At 38.2% G+C, this 21,878-nt stretch overlaps 2 protein-coding genes across 4 annotated transcripts in view; one reads left to right on the top strand and one right to left on the bottom strand.

Annotated features, from left to right (window-relative positions):
- The first annotated feature begins 634 nt into the window (after nt 1-634).
- On the top strand, nt 635-3,005 carry LOC306880309 (phosphatidylinositol N-acetylglucosaminyltransferase subunit C-like). The gene is made up of 2 exons (XM_079433766.1): nt 635-693; nt 1,411-3,005. The coding sequence occupies exon 2, from the start codon at nt 1,423-1,425 to the stop codon at nt 2,302-2,304; it is 882 nt and encodes a 293-aa protein (XP_079289892.1). The 5' UTR covers nt 635-693; nt 1,411-1,422; the 3' UTR covers nt 2,305-3,005.
- Nucleotides 3,006-3,164: 159 nt separating this feature from the next.
- LOC306880701 (dynamin-2-like) overlaps nt 3,165-21,878 on the bottom strand; it is a 52,117-nt gene continuing 33,403 nt past the window's right edge. The window contains exons 17-21 of one of the 3 annotated variants that reach the window (XM_079434422.1): nt 18,408-18,519; nt 15,314-15,478; nt 13,992-14,227; nt 13,338-13,493; nt 3,165-4,161 (exon numbers count right to left, since the gene is read on the bottom strand). In XM_079434422.1, the coding sequence (XP_079290548.1) occupies nt 4,122-4,161; nt 13,338-13,493; nt 13,992-14,227; nt 15,314-15,478; nt 18,408-18,519 (709 nt within the window). In that variant the 3' untranslated portion in view covers nt 3,165-4,121. The remainder of the gene's footprint in view (nt 4,162-13,337; nt 13,494-13,991; nt 14,228-15,313; nt 15,479-18,407; nt 18,520-21,878) is intronic. The other 2 variants (XM_079434421.1, XR_013785097.1) reach the window with 2 other exon arrangements.

The raw sequence follows: 21,878 nt of genomic DNA, 5'->3' as shown, positions 1-21,878 counted from the left end.
TTCTAATCTCATGTCGCCACCTTCTGGAGACTTTTAGCACTGCCTATTTTCAACTAGTTTTCCTTTCAGTGAAGGAATGTGATACTGTTCTCTCTCTCTCTGGGTGTTTTAAGACTTACTGTTTAATGTTGTATCTCCACACACTTTTTGGACGATAAAAATTATAATATGTGAAGTGATCCTTCATTTGCTATTTTACAATCTGAAGGAAAACTTCATGAATTGAATGTTCTCTGTTCTGTTTAAGTGATATTGTTCACATTGTGTGTGTTCTGGAGTAAATGCATCTGTCACACGTTTAAGTACAATTTTATATTGTAATTACGTTTTTAAAAATCCATAGCTATGTGTGGCAAACAAGTCAAAGATTGTTAAAAACAAAATATAAATAAATATATATATATATATAATTGCATGATTTCTGACCAGTATTTAGAAAGCATAATAAAATAATTACATTTTATGAAATGTTTAACATTATTTTTTACGTTCATATTTTCAGATAGACCCACTTAAAATCATGAGATTATATGAGAGAATAATCTTGTGGTACTGCCCCACTCTTCATTCACAGGAGGTTGTGAGAGAAAGCCTGCAGGTGGCGCTCTTCACCAAACGCTACAATCGGTTCGTCACTTCCGGCGTGTGATGGCATGACAGCAGTGGGTAAAGAGAGAAGCCCCTGCTGTTTCGGTAAGACATTACATTTATATGGGGTTAAACCCTTAATGTATTCAATATGAATGAACATAGTTTGTCTCCACACACACTTATCGGTCGAATCTCCTGCGCGAGAAGCTCAGTCTAGAGCCCAACAAAGGCTGAATTTTCATGCAATAATATTTTGATTATCAGTAGGTTAACTTGCACAAAATGAATATTTCTGTGGCATTTAAAAATGATTTGAACAGTTTATTTATGCACCGTAAAAATTAAAACCGTAAAATCAAACAGATTATTGAAGTACATTTTACAAGAAAATCCTAACGTTATTAGTCTTTTTAAAACATCATGTTTAATTCAGTGTTACTTGCCGTTTCTTTGTAATTACTTGTGAAATTTACTAACAGATTCTGTGTGAAAATTGTTTCTACACCATTTAATTTATTAAAAATCACTTACATAAATATTCATGCTGCTTGGATTTATTGTTTGTGTTTAATAAAGGTTAATAAGTAAAGCTGAACAAAAAGGTTGAATATTTGCGTAATAATATATTGATTATAGGTAATAATGTAGATTTGTTGCTCAAAGATTTGTGGCATTTAAAAAAGAATTTTATTTCTCTTTTTATGTATGATGTTTTTTTTATTAATGAATTTACATATGGTTTCATTGGTGATCAGAAGACAGTTTTACATCCTATAAAAAGATGTATGTATGTAGTGATGCTGGTTTGTGTATTGTCAGTTTTGACAGGTGATGGGGGCAGACAGTGGTCCGGGAGCTCCTGCAGCCATCCCGTGGCGTAAAGTCCTATATGAACGCCAGCCTTTCCCGGACAATTATGTGGACCGACGCTTTCTGGAGGAGCTGCGGCGCAACATCCGAGTGCGTCAGTACCGTTACTGGGCGGTGGTGCGCGAGACGGGGCTCATTGCACAGCAGGTGTCCTGCGTGGCCGTCTTCCTCGCATTATGGTCTTATATGGAGCAGGGAGACCTGGTGCCATCCGCGGTGCTCTGGGTCTGTCTAGGCTGTGCTCTGCTGGGATACAGACTCTACGAGACCCTGGGAGGCTCTTGTGATCGGGAGCAAACACGCCTTGCAGACCTGCAGAGTGTAACCATCTTTCTGGCGTTTACCTTCGGGTTTTCACCTGTTTTAAAGACTCTAACCGAGTCGGTTAGTACAGATACTGTGTACGCCATGTCAGCCGTGATGCTCTTGGCTCACTTGGTGTCCTTCCCGTATGCTCAGCCCAGTCCGCCAGGGAGTCTTTCCCTCAATGCGGCTCTTTTCGGGTCGGTGTGCCTGGCGTCCCGGCTGCCTGGCGCCCTGCATACCTTCACCATGCTGAGCTGTGCCCTCCTGGTGTTCGCTCTGTGGCCCTGCCTGCTGCACCGCATGCGGGAGAAGGCAGAGTGGAGCTTCCCATGCGCAGCGGTGCTGGTGTGTCTGGCTGGAGTCGGGGGTCTGGGGAGCCTGTGGCCTGAGGGGGCTCTTCTCCTCTCACTGGCTCTGTTAACATTAACTTTAGTCTGTCCACTGTTACTGGTCCACCTGCAGAGGCACAAGGACAACATCCACGGTCCTTGGGACGAGGCAGAGATTAGAGAGGACCTGTCCCACTTCTTGAATTGAAAATGCAGGGTTTTAAGACGATTTTAATTTATGCTTTTTTTGATACTCCCTTTGGAGGGATGATTTTGAGAGTCTTTTGCACTTTTCTTAAAGAGATAGTTCAACTAAAAATTAATCATCTGTCGTCATTTTCTTATCTTCATGTCATTACAAACCTTGTGCGGTTTGCTTTTTTCTGTGGAACATGAAAGAAAATGTTTTGGGGAATATTGGTAACAGTTTTGTTTACCTTTGACTTCCATTGCACAGACACATTCTTTAGTGTTCCATTGAAGAAAGTCAAACAGGTTGAAAAAGTGAGGAAATGATTTTTATTTTTGGATAAGCTGTGCCTTTAAGCTCAGGGAAGAATAGGAACAGTTACTGCGAAAGTTCATTTAATTTTGCCAGTATAAAATAAAACTAAATTATTAAATGGGTGAGCCTCAAGAAAAGATGTCTAGGCCACATTTAACACAAATTAAAAAGGTAATAAAGTGTTAAATTAAAAAATTATAAAGTGAGATTTTTGTTCTTTTGCTTAAAGAAAACAAACCCCTAAAAATAGACTTTTTGGGCAAATAATATAATTTAGATTTTGGGGTATGATCGATACATGTTTTGTGATTTTAAAATAATTGATATGGAAGTAGGGAATTCTTTTTAACAGTGTTTCTATATAAATGTACATATTCTGGACTTGCTTGAATAAAAGTTTGAATGGTTTTAATTGTTTTTAATGCTAATATTTTAACATGCTCACTGCATTGTATATGTATTTATTTCTATATATATGTAAATATATATATACTCACACAGTTAAAAATATGTACACATATATATATATATATATATAAAATAGTAATTTTTTTTTTTTTTTTCAGTAGCTGAATTTCTATAAATTGCCTTTTTTTATTTCAATGGAGGTGATAGAAAATTTGCAAGGGACGAAACTGTTCTGGACAAGCTGTTGCCCACAAGATGTCAGTCGGTCCCAGGTATTTCTGCAGCTTTAATTGTTGTTCATGTGGAACGGCATAGCAGCAGGACATTTTTGCCAGTGTTCAATTGATAGAATATAATAAGCCTTTGTTGGCTTGTTTCTGTAGTATCATTTATAACTAACAGAATAACAGCTTATATAAACAGTCTGTGTGACACTGCAAAAAAGTTGCCAAATTAAAGCATTCTGTGCAAAAAGAGCATCTTGTAAATGGTAAACTTTTTATAAATTAATGAAGTTATGTTTGGCAAAATAAGATTAACAATGTTTTTTTCCCACATTTTCAGAAAACGAGAGTGCTGCTGGAAATTCTCACTTGAAATTGCTGGAAATGCAAGGTTATTGTGGGTGGTTCCTTTACAAGCTGCACGATTTGAGATATAAATCCTGTAGCACAACCAGTGTGAGAAATTACACGCTTAAGTTTTAAACTCAGGATTAGGGGTTGGTTCAGATAGCAATCACTAACCGTGAGCAATTATAACAGTGATGCTTGATGTAGTAAACCCCACTAACTACAGGAAAATGTTGGACTAAAGCACACAGTATTTACAAAATCCCAAAATGCTTTTTATTTAAGCCTGATAAAGAGCTGAACTCGCATTGCAAACATGAACATATGTACAAAACAGTAACAAACCTCAGCACAGGGCTCAAACTCACCACCAAAAGCAGAATCTGTGAGCAAAAAGACCATCTGGAGATCAGCTTTGCTACACCAAAATCTGTTTTGATAGTTTTTCACTGTGTGTAAGAATCTTTGCAGTAGTCTTAATGAAAATTCAAGCAGTTCTTGTCGTTGGTGCTTATTCTCTCACAGGTGGGCATTCGTGTCTCAGTGTGGCTGTTGAGTGGGCACCGCCGGTGGCTGTCTCCTGCAACACATTACACATAAACTGAGCTGTCAGAACAGACTGCCATAGGTCACTGCTAATGGAAATAACAACAATCTCCCATAAACTGCTCTGCTTTAGATGTCTGCATGTGTTTACAATTGCCTGCGAGTTTTGGGAAAATTAAAGCAAAATGAACACAAATGGACTGAGAACATCACAAAAATTATTTTTCTTTAGATGGGCTACAAATAAATACTAAACCCTGCTGATTTGCTGCGAGTCATACACAAAAATCTGAACAACAAAAAACAAAAGAACACAATGTAAACCCATAATTGTGAAAATATCCAGACTTTTTATTGCATACGTGCTTACTAGTTTGTTTTTCAGTGATTCTTTGCATTAAGGTTCAATTTGTTTACATTTCTTAATGTATAGTAATCATGAATTCACAATACATTTACAGCATTTATTAATTTAGGGTAGTTTTGCATTCGCTACCATTTAAAAGTTTGGGGTCAGAAAGAAATTATTACTATTATTCATCAAGGATGCAATAAGTTGAACGAAAGTGACAGAAAATACATTTATAATGTCACAAAAGATTGACTGTTCTCTTGAATCTAAAACATAGTTATCTACATTTCCAGAAATACATTAAACAGCGCAACTGTTTTCAACACTGATAATAATAAACAATAAACGTTTTTTGAGAAGCAAATCAGCATATTAGAATGATTTCTGAAGGATCATGTGACACTGAAGCCTAAAGTAATGATGCTAAAAATTCAGCTTTGCATCACAAGAATAAATTACATTTTAAAATATATTAAAATAGAAAATTTCACAATATTACTGTTTATACAATATTCGTAATCAAATAACTGCAGCCTTGGTGGGCATAAGAGGCTTACTAAAAAAATATTTGAAAAAATCTTACTGACCCCAGACGTTTGAAATGTGGTGTATACATTATATACGATAGTATATTTATAAATTAACATTAACCTAGAAGAGTAATTGTTGTTTGTTTAGTTGTGATACCTACTGCATTAACTAGTTTTGACCTTACCGTAAAGTTTTACAGTTTTTCTGTAAGAGTGTCTTTTTTAAGAATTTTCCAAACTTTAATAGCAGTAATTACTAGCAGTTCTTAAAACTAAAGTTTGTGATTTCAGAAAAGTCCCGCCACAAACACAAGTAATTGGTTAAGCTAATGATTCTGTGCTGTTCTGGTCAGGTTGCTCAAACGAACAGAGCAAAATTTTGACAGCGCCACTGTGACAATGTTTTAGGGAAATCTACGTCTCCACATCTTACGCTCGAATAGAAGTATTGTAACATTGAAAAAGTGACACATCACCTTTAATTAGGCCCAAAAGAGCTCATTATTGTGCTCTGACCATGTTACAATCGCAAGCTACGGTGTCGGAACATCTTGAATTTGTGTGTGAGTGTGTGTAAGGGGAATATGAGTCCAGCATTCCTGCAGAGTTGGTCCTGGAAAGATCCCTGTGGAGACGCAGGAATCTCACTCTCTAATGGAGCTGGCAGAGGGAGCAGCTCTCTGGGATGGGAAAGAGAAGAGAGTGGCTTTTATTTTTCCTGTGCTGTGGTGAGTCCAGGACTGTGGTTTCACAGAAAGAAAAAGAAAGGACGGAGACGACGGAAAAAAAGCAAAACAACGCTTGAGGAAACATGCGAGATCTAGCAGCCTGGAAATGCCAGGGGTTTACTGGAAGACAGAAAGAAAGTTAAAAGTACAAGAATGTGTAATTGGAGGAGTGGATGAGGTGCGAGAGAGGAACGTTGCTTGATGAGATGCTGGCGGTGTCTCAGAACTGCCATTTTAGTGCCCAGAAATGCTGCCTAGGTCTTCAGATTCAGTCAGGCCCGCTCTGGTCGGGGTCACGCTGAAGACAACTGCAGGACTGTGAAAAGGTTCAAATGAGTTCTGCAAAAAGTGAAGGAGAAAAAAGACAAGGGGAATGGGGGTGGAAGGAAAGAGAGGGAAAGTTGGAGAGTCGGGATGAGTGATGGTGAGAGGAAATGTGAAAAAGTGAGTGGGAGAAAGGGGCGACGGGGGGAGAAAGTGAGAGACAGAAAAAGCAGGAGAAAAAGGGTGGAGGTCCAAACAGCCCCGTTTCTAAACACAAAGGAAATGAGGCAGAAAAGAAAGGGAAAATGGGCCAAAAAGTGAAGGTAAGGAATGAGAGAGCGAGAAAAGGAACGGTCACGGGGGAAAAACCGAAGAGAGTGTTGAAAGAAGCGAACGCCACTGGAATGGTGAGAAAGAAAAAGATACGGTCAGTTTGTGAATACTGATAAGACGGTTTGAACAGGAAGTTGATCCTAACCCTCAGCGCTCCTTTAATGAAGACATGCTTCTGGTTTGGTTTATTCTTGTTCATATGAAATATGAAACACAGATATCCATAAAACACAATAATCAAAGAGCTGTAAGAAATATGAGAAGCCTTCATGTGATTGGACTCTTGATATTCAAACAAGACAAGAGCCAGAAAGAGAGGAAGAGAATAGGGACTGTCTGCACTCAAACTGGGGAATCAAATATGAAAAACACATTTTCAACAAGACCTCCACCCAACTCAAGTCATGTGTGAGACTCGCTAATAAACGTCCAGATCATATTCCCCACCAAAATGACTTTTAGACTAAGCAAAACCCTATTTTTAGCATCAAGATTTGGATGAATTATTACAACTAATTATCATTACTATAAAGAGAGTATGTAAAATATTGAAATCATATCTTATAATACACAAACAAAATTATACATTTATAAACAATTATAAAAAATATAATTCTAATTGAAAAATATTGCAATAAAATATATACTATAATACAATTTATTAGAAATATATATTCTACTAATAGAAATGTAATATCAATATTTAATTTATGTATTTCATTTTTAAACAATATTATGCAAATGAAAAAAAGAAACAAAATCTCTTAGCTGTAATACAACTGAACTCATCCAGACAACATGATTTTTGTGTATTAAAAATCAAATCAAAGGCAGTACAAAAAGTACACAATCACTAGCATGATGTGTAAATGTACTAAATCTTGCTGTGTGAAATATATATGATTTTGACATTTCTTGACCATTTGTGTGAGATTTGCCTGCAGTGAATACTTTCACTGCTCCTTGAAAATTAGCATGCTTTTTAAAAGCCTTCAAATGTAAAAATGCAATGAGCAATGAGATCTGTTCAGGTTAAAGTTTCTTTTTCCTTTACACTCAAGACCATACAGCGTGGAGACAGCAGTGTCTGTGATCTAGTGCTGTAGTTTTGGGACCAGTGAGCACGTGGTCTCATCTATCATGCATGTGAAGGTAGGTATGCATATATTTCACAAAGAGTTCTGGTCTCTGAGTGCACTGCTTTGAGACTAATCCTAAACATGGATCCAAGAACAAGCCTTGCTCTCTGGACACGGAAAGTCCTATTAGTCGTGTTCACTATGAGCATAAATCCCAACATTTGGGAAGGATAGCAGAACTAGCGGATCTTAAATATTTTTTTAACAATCATATGCTGTCATAAAGTCATGCTGGAATGATCATATTTATGAGACGAATGCACATGAACGCCACCACAATGCCATAATTACCAGTGGGAAACCGTGCAGCTGGTTGCAAGAAAAACCCTTAGTGATAATAACTTATAATCATAACTAAGGGCTTTCTTAACTTAAGGGGTTTCTTGCAACTGTGCACTTTCTGACATTCTGATTTGGGGGTGTGTGAATAAAAATGTAATATTGATCATAAGTTATAATTGTAAATGTACAATTTAATTTAAATACATTCTGATGAACAGAAATAAAGCTTTGCCAGGAAATATTTTGTACATTCAGTCCGATTATGAGATGACAGGCTTGTGCAACCAAACTAAATTAGTTAAACACAAAGTATACTTCAGTTTTTATGTGTATGCATGATGTAAATTTCATCATCAGCAGAGTATGCACATACTGTTTGCACACAGTCAGATTTAACAGACAAAAAAGATATAGGTGACAGAGAATTACAACGAACTGCTGGAGATGGCAAGAACAATATATGGCGTGTTGATGAGTGCTTGTGGGAGGGGAGGGAGTTCAGAGATACTCACAACTCTGGTTTAAACTAGTACAGACCTTTTTAATTGCTAGTAACTTCTCTACAAAGGATCAAACGTCTTAGTGTGTTTGTGTCGAGCACCTGTGTTTGTTCATACTATTAAAGGGATAGTTCATCCAAAAATGAATACTTTGTCATTATTTACTCACCCTCATGTTGTTCCAAACACGTACAACCTTCATTTATCTTCAGAACACAAATTAAGATATTTTTGATGAAATCTGAGAGCTTTTTGACTCTGCACCCTTTTTTCACGAATGACTTGTGGGACCTCACCTTGTCCGTCCAACAAAGATCTTTACTGTTAACTGCTCTCACAGCAAGGTCAACCGTTGGAATCCTCCTCACACAACGGACAGACGAACCTGGACTGTGTATTTGTCTGTGACATTATCTCGATGGAACTCTCTACTTCTCGTATACATGGATCTAACGTGTAAACTGTTAATTCGTTCAGCTTTTAATGTTGTGACTTCTTTTCTAAAATCTTTTTAAGATTTTTAATTTTATTGTTATTTGTTTATCTATTAATATTAATTAATATATTTTTATTATATATATTTTTATTATAAGTCTACCAAGGGGTGGGATGGGTTAAAAATTTGTATAGCTGCTTTTTGTTTTGTACTACTGTTCCACAGAATAAAATTTCAATAAACAGTTGTTAACAAAAAAAGAAATCTGAGAGCTTTCTGACCCTTCATAGACAGCAACGCAACTGAAACATTCAAGGCCCAGAAAGGTAGTAAAGACATCGTTAAAATAGACTGTGACATCAGTGGTTCAACGTATTTTTATGAAGCTACAAGAACACTATTTGTGCGAAAAAATAAATAAATTATTCAACAATTTCTTCTCTTCCATGATCAGTCTTTGACGCACGTTCATGACAGTTCCACAACGCATGCATATGCATTCCTCTGATGCCAAACAAGGCGTAGTGCATGCGTCGTGGTATTCTCCTGAACGCATGGCGAAGACTGACACGGAAGAGATTAAATTGTTGAATAAAGTCGTTATTTTTGTTTTCTTTGCATACAAAAAGTATTCTCGTAGCTTCATAAAATTGCGGTTGAACCACTGATGTCACATGGACTATTTTTAACAAAGTCCTTACTACCTTTCTTGGCCTTGAACGTGGTAGTTGCATTGCTGTCTATGCAGGGTCAGAAAGGTCTCGGATTTCAACAAAAAATATCTTAATTTGTGTTCCAAAGTTGAACAAAGGTCTTACAGGTTTGGAACGACATGAGGGTGAGTAATTAGGCAAGGCAAGTTTATTTATATAGCACATTTCATACACAGTGGTAATTCAAAGTGCTTTACATAAAAGAAAGTGAAATAATAGTCATTAAAAATAATAATCACAGCAATAAAAACAAGGAATTAAAAATAATAATAAAAACAAGTCATTTTAAAATGATATAGAAATTGATTTAAAATTAATTTAAAACAGTTAAGAATAGAAAATGATTATACATAAATTTCCGTGCAGTCAGTTCGGACATATAGCACAGTGCTCATTCAACAAATGCACAGTTAAACAGATGAGTTTGAGTCAGGATTTAAATATGGCTAATGTTTTAGCACATCTGATCTCTTCTGGAAGCTGGTTCCAACTGCGGGAGGCATAATAGCTAAAAGCGGACTCCCCTTGTTTTGTGTGAACCCTTGGTATTTCTAACTGACTCGATCCTAATGATCTGAGTGGTCTATTCGGTTTATATTCAGTGAGCATATCAGCAATGTATTTAGGTCCTGGGCCATTGAGAGATTTATAAACGAGTAAAAGTACTTTAAAATCAATCCTAAATGTAACTGGAAGCCAGTGTAAGGACCTGAGGACTGGTGTGATATGCTCAGATTTTCTGGTTCTAGTCAGAATCCTGGCAGCAGCGTTCTGGATGAGCTGCAGTTGTCTAATGGTCTTCTTTGGAAGGCCGGTGAGGAGACCATTACAGTAATCCACCCTGCTGGTGATAAAGGCATGAACAAGTTTCTCCAAGTCTTGACTGGAAACAAAACATCTAATTCTTGCAATGTTTTTGAGATGATAGTATGCTGATTTAGTTACTGCTTTGACATGACTACTAAAACTAAGGTCTGTCTCCAGAATCACCCCAAGATTTTTGACTTGATTTTTAGTTGTTTGACCCCTAGAATCAAGGTATGCATTCACCTTGAGAACTTCATCTTTGTTTCCAAATGCAATGACTTCAGTTTTCTCCTTGTTTAACTGAAGAAAGTTCTGGCACATCCAGCTGTTAATTTCATCAATGCATTGGCAGAGGGAGTCAATGGGGCTATAGTCATTTGGAGATAAGGCTAGGTAAATTTGGGTATCATCAGCATAGCTGTGATAGGCAATTTGGTTCTTCCTCATTATCTGAATTAGTGGGAGCATATACAGGCTAAAGAAGAGCAGTGCAAGAATTGAGCCTTGTGGGACGACGAACGAACGACTCGAAAGATCAACTAATCAATTCTCTTTCCGGCTCTGACTGCATAGGTTTAGTTTATGAGGCTTTCACGTGATGAACGAACGATTCAAACCCGAAGACTCGGGAGATGAACTAATCAATTCTATTTCCGGCTCTGACTGCATTGGTTAAGTTTATGGGGTTGTAACGTGATGAACGAACAACTCAAACCCGAAGACTTTTCAGATAAGAGAAGAGGTGAGGTGAGCTAATCATAGACTAAAGACCCAGGTAAACAATAAAAAAATGTTTTTCTGTTTCATATACCATTATAGTTTTGTATTGTTTGTAGTGTGATCAACGTTTGCATAAGTAGTAGATGTGTTAGGGAAGTAGCACGTAAAATTTAAATTATATTTTGCTAAAATGAACGAAATTAACTAAAGGACTCGAAAAAAGATTCGTTAATTTTGCTGAACGAGACTCAAAGGTCCGAGTCAGTAAAATGATCCGAACTTCCCATCACTACTCGGCACGGCTCAGTACGGCTCGGTTTGCTTTTCCACTAGGGGTGGCAAGGTACACAGATATCACGGTTCGGTACGTACCTCGGTTCGGGGGTCACGGTTCGATACGATTTCAGTACAGCAGGTACAAAACAACAAATCTACTATGCTCGGTTTCTGGGGAGAAAGCTTAGGGTTGTAAATCAACATGTAAAACTATTTCTGGAGAATTTTTGCCCTTACCTAAGCCACATACCTTCTATGTAGATATCAGAGAACAATTTAAAATATTGTATCAATGCATTCTAAGGCACCTGTAAAGTATACTCCTTTGTCAGTCTATATGAGAGAATCAGAATCAGCACATGGCCACTGTTTAGTGGGCTTTGTTTTCAAGCGCGCAACTCACGGCATTCGCTGTTCTTCTGCTGGCGGTTATCAAACAGCGTTGCATTGCTGCGGGCGCCCCCTTCTGGATTGGGGGTGAATTGCCTGTATTCGTTGTAAGGTCTCATGCACCGAATAAATGTACCGTGCCACCCCTAGTTTCCACTGCAGTTTACTACCGCTTTAGAGTGGGCGGGATTATTCACGTCATTATAGTTGCGGCACCTCTACTGCCGTGACTCCTGAAAAACGTTTTTATTCCGCGTCGCTCCATCAAGCTCTCGCTGGATCCGCTCCTCGGCTATCAACGAGAGGAACGTATGTACTTCCTCAACAAACAACGAAACATACATTTTTTGGTTGTTAAAAAAAGTTGCGCTCATTCAAAACAGTTGCGTTCGATTCTTCGCTGGCTGTACTGATTTAAATCTAGCGGGTCTGTTGTGTCTCGTGTTGCAAGTTCAATGACGCAGACAGTGACGATTTTCTCTGGCCAATCAGTGATCAGCAGAGTTTACACGTCACGTTTTGGTAATGGTACGGTTCGCTTAGAACCTCAACCGAGGTGGTACTGAAAAAAGTACCAGGTACCAGTACTGTACCCAGTGGAAAACCCCCCAAAAGTGAACCGTACCGAACCGTACCTTGCCGTACCATGCAGTGGAAAAGCAGCAATACTGTACACCACACAATGGACCTTTTATGCACACAAAATTTTGCACCCACACTATAGTTTGGGGACCATTTCTCAGTATTAAGTAATTATTAACTATGATTTTTGCCTCAATTTCCTGCTTATTAATAGTTAATAAAGTAGTTGTTATGTTTAGGTATGCGTTAGAATTAAGTGAAGTGAAGTGAAGTTACATACGGCCAAGTATGGTGACCCATACTCGGAATTCGTGCTCTGCATTTAACCCATCCAAAGTGCACACACAGCAGTGAACACACACACACCGTGAACACACACCCGGAGCAGTGGGCAGCCATTTATGCTGCGGCGCCCGGGGAGCAGTTGGGGGTTCGGTGCCTTGCTCAAGGGCACCTCAGTCGTGGTATTGAGGGTGGAGAGAGAGCGCTGGACATTCACTCCCCCCACCTACAATCCCTGCCGGCCCGAGACTCGAACACGCAACCTTTGGATTACGAGTCTGACTCTCTAACCATTAGGCCACAACTTCCCCCAAAGGGATCTAAGGGATTAAGGGATCTAAAATATGGTCAAGCAGAATAAGGCATTAATATAAGCTTCATAAGTACTAATAAACAGCCAATATGCTAGTAAGCAACAAGTTAACAGTGAAAATTGGTCCATAAACTAAAGTGTCACCAATAACACTAAGGTGACCACACCTTTATAGACCTCCTTGGTTCATAAGTAGTTTGCAACACCATGGATTCACGGAAGATGGAACCTGGGAAAGGGGAAACCACAAGTCCACCACAGCTTTCAAGCTAGGAAAACTGTTCAAATACGGTGAAGTTACAGGTCACTGGGTTCGTTTAAAATATTCAGCCTATTTCAGTGCTGACACACCTGATTCAAGCCCTCTAGTCACTGGGTACTTTATTAATCTAAAGTTTATTCAGCTGTGTTGTTGATGGAGGATCACACGTGAATTCCCTTTCCTACAGTAGATAAACATCGTTTGATGAATCATGCTGTGCAGAAATTATGTTTGTTGAAATTGAACTAGCCATGGTCTGATGCTGCTAGTGTGCCTTCAGGACAAATGGGTTAATTTTTACCTGGGAACACTAGGAGGGACACGTTTGGGGCGGCTGGTAGTGTTGGTGGTGTCCGTGCTGTTGGAGAAAGGTGGGGCAGGAGTGTCCAAGCGAACTGTTAACGAAGGAGCAGGCGGAGCAGGATGCTTCTTAGGCACACTATAACCTGGAGAAGACCTGAGAGAGAACGAGAATGAGGGATGCATTAGCTGTTTGGGTGGGCCATAACATTTCCATTACCAGTTAATTTTATTTGCAGTCACTTGTAGTTACCGGACAAGGATTTGAAAGAATCATTTTAATTCAGAATGATTCACTAAGAAATTATTCAGACTGATATGAACTGGTTCAACGATTCATTGAAAAGAACCGCCCCCCAAAAAATGACTCGCTCGCATCTGATAACACTCTACACAAGAGTATGAAGCAATTTTCCATGACTTTTAATTTATTATTAATCTCAATCAGTTTTTCCTAAGCCTGGAAAACACCATGAAAATTCCATTATATTTCCAGAAATCCTTGTGATTCAGTCCATCTGAGTGCCAACGGCCCACCATAAATTATGTGCTGGAGTACAGATTCAATTCTAAGGGTCAAGTAAAGAACAGCACTGCTGGATGAGGTGGAGTGATGATGGAGACACCTTGAACAGAAAGTGGATATGTGAGGTACCTTCGGTGTAGCGAGCCACCATGGAGCCAAGAGTTATCTACTGGTGGTGGCAACGGGGTGGAGATGGTAGAGGTGGAGATGTCAGTGATTATGTTTAGTGCCTCCTTCAGGGCGGCGTGGGTGCGCAGCACCTCCTCTCTGCGCAGGGCCTGTTCACGAGACTCATCCATCAGAGAGTACTGATCTCCTGAAGAGTACAACTGAGCCAGCAACTCAGAGTGGATAAACTCCTCAACCTATGGGTAGAGAACATAGTTTTCACATAAAAAAGGAACAGGACTTAAAGTTATATACAGTTAGATGATGGCACAGTCATATTCGTGGCCTAAAATGCTATTTTACTCTGCATTAGATGGTCTGTCCCTCTTTCAATGTGGCCGCAATGTTAAGATCACATGACTAGCCGAATAGTGAACTACTCACACATCATCCACACAAATATGTGTAAACCAAGAATGTTAACTTTATCGATAGCTATACCAATAACTACGGTGGGACAGTAGTGCAAAATACAAAGGAATCTCCACAACACAACGAAATCGCCACAATACAACGCATAGGACTAATTTCGTTGTTTCGTGCTAATTTCGTTCTGTTGTGGCTTGTTTCTGTTGTGTTGCAGCTTGTTCCATTGTGTTATTAAAATGTATAAATAATGTATAAAGTCCTTAAGTCAGTATAAAACCACAGTGAAACTACTCTGGAATTGATTTTGAAACATAAATGAAGTAGGCCAAAAAGATGGCAAAATGAATTACATTGAAAACTGACCAGGTAGTGTTCCATGGTGTTAAAACTCTGTCAAGTTCAAAAAATATTTTGAAATATGCCAATATATTTGCACAATACTGCCTTAAAACATGATTTTCTTGCTGAGCAAAAGTCTGGGAATTACACATTTTCATACTAACCCAACCTAGATTTGAAATACTATTTCTTTTACAATTTGTGTACAAGCCAGTTCTCAAATATTTATATATTTTATAGAAGTATATACTTTAAATGTATAGATTACTATACTTAGATATTTGAATAATTTAATTTATTGTGTATGGAAGTATAATATTTTTAATACACCTTGAGGTATACTTACTATAAAGCTTTAAAATTGTACAGTAAATTGGTTGCTAAGATTAATAAATGATATAATAATGTAATAAATACTGTAAATAAAATTCTAATGTAAAACAAATGTCCCTGCTGGGGAGACCTAATGTTAACATGATATGGGTTATTTTTATATAATACAAATGGATGAATGAATACATATCTGCATCTTACATAAAAAAGTTTTACTGGTTTGATTTTATATTTTTTATTACATTGTTGATGACGAGGTGCATGATGGTCTTGGGCATCAGGTCTCGGATGCTTTTGTAGACGATGCTCATGTACGAGTCAACCAGGTTGCGGATGGTTTCGACCTGACGCTCTAGCTGAGGGTCCATGGAGAAGCTCTCCGCCTGGCCTGAACCCTCTCCATCCACCTGACAATCAGAAAAAAGACAGAGGAAGATGTGGGCAAAACTGGATAGGAAATGTACTGTCAATATTGAGGGATGACAAAGATGCTTCAGAGGGCAATGAGTGCACCTACATAAAGAGAACCAAGCTGGAAAAGAGATGTTTGGGGGGGGGGGGCAAGGAAAAAACGAGTTTTACTTCAGTGAGTGTCGAAGGGGGTGTGGTAGACTTCTGTCAGAGCGAATTATGGGGAACCCTGACAGAACTGTGACATCACTCAACATGTTGCTCCAAAGCATACATAAAGTCAGAAAGAAGGGGATGGAAGGCGGTGAAGAAATAAAGGCAAGGGAACTGATTAGAAACAGAGCTCAAAGCCCCCTCCTTCCCTGAACCTCCATGGTGTGACACAAGAGCTGAGGAATGCAGCAGAGCTCCTGACCCCAGAGCACAGCCACCATGAAGCCGCAGTGTTAAACACACACATAGAAATGCTACAGGAGCAAGAGTTATCCAAACTACAGTGCATAGTTATTAGAAGGTATAGATGGAATCGGTGGACTTTTTATGCACTTATTTTGGGGCAAAAAAGCTGTAGAATCATGTGCAATAAAATATGAAATGTGTTAAACATTTATGAGCACGAGGTTCTCCAGTTCTGCAGGAATCAGTGGAGGTTTCTGCAAAGCGCCCTGTGCATAGATTCCATGTGGACCACGTTATTATGTGAATGTATAATATCTTTATGTTTCTTAGAACACTGCAGCTTGTGAAGACTGGTGCACATTAAAAATAAAGGTTCTTCAATGGTTCTTTGAAGTGCTTAAAGAGAATGTTCACCCAAAAATGAAAATTCTGTCATCATTTACTCATCACGTTCAAAACCCGTACTTTTGGGTTCATCTTCGAAACACAAATGAAGATATTTTTTTTCCTACCCTGAAAATTCATTCCACCACAATCAGGGCCGTCCTTAGCAGACGCGGGGCCCGGTGCGAGTTAGGGACCGGGGCCCCCCTCGGTCCATTCGCAATTGCGTTCCGTGTGTGTGGTGGTGGGAGGGTGTTGTCCGTTCACCGCAGGGCCCACTGAAAGCACGAGGCCCGGTGCAACCGCACCAGTTGCACCGCCCTAAGGACTGCCCTGACCACAACTGATGCTTCAGAAAGTTCATAAAGACATCGTGAAAGTAATTCATATGATTCGAGCGTTTTAATCCAATAGACATGATCGCTTTATACAGTGTGATGAACAGATTTTTTTTCACACAAACTTTCATCAACACACATAAATAAAGGACATCAAATATGAGCAATGAAAGCTCAGACATGCAAGTACAGCTACTTTACCATATTTTATGTGGATTAAACCACTAAACTCATATGGATTCCTTTTGCAATGAACTTTCTGAATCAGCAAAGTTTTGGTAGAACAGATTTTCAACGAAAGGACAGAAATCTGTCAGGTTTCATTAAAAATATCTTTATGTTTTGAAGATTAATGAAAATGTCATTGGTTTGGAATGACATGAGGGTGAGTAAATGATGACAGAATTTTCCTTTCTGGGTGAACTATCCCTTTAAGTTTCAGTAAAGTTGGTTATTTGGTTTCTTTGGAGCAAAAGCTGATACTTTTTTTATAGGTTCTTCAGATCAGCGTATTTGCTTTCTGGATTTAATAGTTCACTCAAAAATGAACATTCTGTCATCATTTAGATCCTCATGTTGTTCCAAACCACTGTGGTTTTCTTTCTTCTATACAACATAAAAGAAGACTTTAGGCATAATGTTCATGATGCTCTTTTACATGCAATAAAAATGAATGAGAACATGTGCAAAAAAGAACAAGAAAAGCATTATAAGTTGTGTGCTATAGTTCAAGGTTTAAGAAACCATAAGACTTGTGCGAGGAACAAACTAAAATCATTATCATTTGCTAGAATCTCATATTCATGTCTTGTAAACAGTCATTTTGAAATTTGAATATGTGGAAATGCTAATTATGTTTGAGAGTTATGGTGCCAAAAAAAAAAAAGTCAAGAGCTGCACCAGAAATTTCAGATACTGTCTAATTGGAACGAATTTCATTGAATATACCATTGATAGTAAGGTGTCCATCAGATGTGTAATTCAGAATCTCACGGTCACAGTGTTCGGTGAGCGAGGAGCACAATCAAAACCTTCCCTTTATTGACATGATCACAGAAGTACACAGAGCACGGGGGTTAAGACAAACAATACCGGACATAAGACACGGGGAAACACAAAGCTTAAGAACACTGGGAAATCAAACGAGGAAAAACTGAAACAGGTGAGGAGTAATCAAACACAGAAGGAGACTAATGAACTAATGATGACACCAAACAAGGACAGGAACAGGAAGACCAAATAAGGGCATGAGGAAAAACACAGGACACAGGGACAAGTCTGACACTCACCAAAAGCAGTAGACCAGCCAGGTACTATTCACCTACTGTTATAAATACCACAAATTTGTACATATTACTCACTTCACATACTTTTTTTCATCTATATAGTAGGGAAGTAGGCATATTTGGACTCAGAGTTGGAAAATTATGTCATATGGACTACTTCTATGGTGCTTTTTTTGTATTTTGTATTTTATGTTTTGTTTTTGGTCTGGTCTGCCTTCATTGTATGAAGAAGAGCAGCGTGAACTTTCTTCAGAATGTCTCCTTTTGTGTTCCACGAAAGAAAGGAACTCAAGGGTTGATAAAAATGGGGCATTTTTAAACTATTCTTTTCCAGCACCAGCACATGTTGTTGGTTTTGTAAAGAAGTAGGGAATAAGAGTTCTGAGTGGAGCTTATAAAGATCCTCATGGCATCCGGCTGTAAAGCCCTTTTTGGTTTAAACTGTAACCTTTATTTTGAAATTTTAGGCCGCAGGGTTTAGCGTACAGGTACAGAAGTCAGTGGGTTCCTGTGCTTACTGTGGTTTTCTCTGGGTAAACCCCAGCTCGCAGCAGAGAGGCCTTCCAGCTGTCCACCTCGTCATGAGTGTCGCAGGCCAACTCCAGATGTCTGTAGTCCTTATACACGTTCCTAAAGCGAAAATAATCTGTCGTTAGTCAGTTCCCATGGCAGCACATACACTCTCGCACAAACAAGTACGGCAAAACCCTTTCTCGCTCGTACATATCATCTGTCCAAAACCACAAAACCCAGACCACCCTTTCAGCCCAGCCTGACGTGAATATCCATTCACTCTCCGATCTGATTCTAATCTCATTCTTTTTTTTTCCAGATTTTGTCCTACCTCACCTTTTTTATCCATCGTTCCCATTCCCATCTATTGTCTCATATCTTGTAACCCAGTCTCTATCTCCCTCTTTTTTTTTTTTTCGCTCAGAGAGAGGCAGGAATCTGGAGCCCGTCTCTCTCCATCTGTTCCACATTCCCCCTAATTATTCTGTTGTTCCTCTCCTCCTTTTGTTTCCCTCTCATTTCTCTCTCTTTTTGTGGCTATTGTTTCTCTTTGTTGTGCCTGTGGGGTAAGAGGCTTAAAGTATAATGTACAACGTGTTTTTGATTTAGTCTACGGCTGATAAGAACACGGCTACAGGAACGAGACCTGAGACCGGGGTCAAGTCGGACACACGCACACACTGAAACGAACCACACACCAAAGCAACCACATTCTCACATGCTTCGATCTCATAAAACTCAGCTACAAACTCAGCTTTTTACAAGTGCAGATATGACTCAGTGCTACTAATTGCTATAACTGAGAAATAATTTCTTGTAGTCGCTTGCGTAAGGACTTAGTCCAAAAGTTTACGTATACGACTGCACGTCAAGCGATACACTGATCCAAGCGTCCAAACATCATTTGCTTTGCAGACCCTCCTATTACGGTGTAATGTGTGGAATATTGTTTTGCGGTTAAACGACTCATAATTCATTGGTAGTTCATGATATTTATGACAGGATAACTGCGGTGCTTGTGAATGTAATGAACTTTATTTGGCATTCCAAAACCACAAAGTACGGCTCTGACTTTTTAAAGGATTTAGACTCAAAAACGGAGTATGTCCAAAATCAACAAAACAATCTGTGCGCATCCAAAAATAATATTTGGCTTATTATGGATTTTAATTAATTTTTTTCAAACTGAAGCTTAGATCTTGTACCAAAATCTTAGATGCATGCAATCTCAGTATTAATAATTTACTATTATAGTCTTTTTTAATTAGCTTTTATTTTTATATTTTTAGTTTTCATTTTAAATTTAGTTTAAGCTTTAGTAATTTAGACTCTTTTTGTCACGTCTACTTTTTTTTTTTTTTTTTTTTTTTTAGTTTAAGGAATTTGGCCATGTGCTTTTCGGATTTTTATTCATATTAATATTTCTATTTAATTTTAGTCATTATTTATATTGATATAGTTTTAGTTGTAGTAATTTAAATACTTCAAACTTTTACTTCAGCTAGTTGCCAAGTCAGTTTTTTTTTAGTATTTTTAGCTTTTTAGTATAAGTTTTATTTTTTATCTTTGTTTTTAATATTTTTTAAATTCTATTTTAGTTAGCTATCACAACACTGAATGCAATTTCAAATGAATGTTATGGGTTAAATACTGTTTGTGAAAACAACAATCATCGCAATACTGTAATGCAATACAAGTGTATATGGGAAGAGGTTTCCTTTATAAATGCATTACTGTAAAAACTTCTTTTGTTTGTTTTTACAAACTGATGAGCGGGTCGTAATTATTGTCTGCAGTAATCGTTACAACGTTTCAGATGTCATGGCTTATGTTAAATCCAAAACATTCCTTTAATCACAGTCTTGACTGAGTGAGTTCAGAACCGCACATAACTACTCGCCATCATATATGAACCTGGTTGTAATGCACGCTGATGCAAACACAGACAAAAAAAGTGGATAAAAATGCTCTCTGCTTTTTTCATGAGCATTTTTCACAGCTGTGACAAAACGACATCTACCTCCTGACATCACCGGTCGCTCTGACACGAGGGAGTTGGTGGGTGTGAAGGGCAAAGTATGAATCACTAGATCATTAAAGTGTATGTGTGTGTGTGTGTGTAAGAGAGCAAGAGAGAAAAAAGGGGATTTTTCAGAGTGCTGGGTGGTATGTTTCTGTTGGTGAGTGGGAATGAGTGTGGAGTTTATGAGAGTTTGAATATCTTTATACAGAGTGCTAGAAATGATAGATGCATGTGTGTGTGTGGAGTGTGTGAGAGCATCTGATTGATTGTGGTGCAGCCTTGGGTGTGTTTACAATAGTCTGCCATGCCTCTCTCACTGTCAAAGCTGTGTGTGTGTGTGTGTGTGTGTTCAGCATACCAACATCTCTCCAATTAAGCAGCTAATCAATCCCAGACACACCCGCACTTGAAAACGAGTGAGGCTGCATTTCTAGAGACAGAATGTTAGAGACAGAGAGAAAAAGAGAGCAGGGAGGGACACTGAAGTAGAGACTGGCCAGGAATGTGCCAGAAGTGTGTTCTACTGCGCCCCCTGTTCCTGTCGCGCTCTCTGTGAAGTATTACTGTGAAGGTAGAATGTGTTTATGTTAGAAAATATAAAGGAGTGCATGTGAAATGGGGTTATATGTCCCTGTAGAAGGGCATGTGGATGTGTGAGTAAGTGTGTGTGCGCTGTGACCACCAGATGTGACTCCACTGCACTATCCTTGAGACAATTTTGGCTATGATTTTGCCCTCTGAGACAAGATTTCTTTCATTGCAAGACAAAATCAACAGTCTTGGATTGATTGTGTGACATGCTCACTGTGATGGCCCATTAATTGCCTTTGCAGTGAATCTTAGCCTTCTGACAGTGTCAAACACAATTACCATAAAGAATAAAATGATCTTGACTACTGTTTAAAAGTTTGGAGTCAGTAAAAAAAAAAGATTTAATAATAAACAAATACCTTTATTCAGCGAGGATGCATTAAATTGATCAAAAGTGATCATAATAACATTAAAGGAATAGTTCACCCAAAAATGAAAATTTTGTCATTTAGTTCCGAACTTGTATGAGTTTCTTTCTTATGTTAAACACAAAAAAGATATTTTGAAGAATTTTGAAGAACCAAACGGTTGTTGGTCCCCATTGACTTCCATAGTAGGGAAAAAAATACTACGGAAGTAAAATGGGGACTGTTAAATGCTTGATTACCAGCATTCTTCAAAATATCTTCTTTCATGTTTAACACAAGAAAGAAAATCATATAGATTTTTTTGACAACATGAGGGTGAGTACATGATGAAAACAATTACATTTTTGTGTGAACTATCTTTAAAAAAAGAAATGCTGTTTTTTTTAAAGAATCCTAAAAAGTATTGCTTTCTTTAAATAAATAAGCAGCACAACTGTTCTTTTAAAAATTGATAATAAGAAATGTTTCTTGAGCACCAAATCAGCGACCAATTA

This window comes from Barbus barbus (assembly GCF_936440315.1).
Source record: "Barbus barbus genome assembly, chromosome: 14".
Lineage (NCBI taxonomy): Eukaryota > Metazoa > Chordata > Actinopteri > Cypriniformes > Cyprinidae > Barbus > Barbus barbus.
The sequence above is the reverse complement of the archived record's forward strand: the minus strand, read 5'-3'. Positions and strand labels throughout refer to the sequence as shown.

Excerpts from the sequence above, each read along its gene's own strand:
- LOC306880309 (XM_079433766.1), top strand. The coding sequence starts at position 1,423 with ATGGGGGCAGACAGTGGTCCGGGAGCTCCTGCAGCCATCCCGTGGCGT.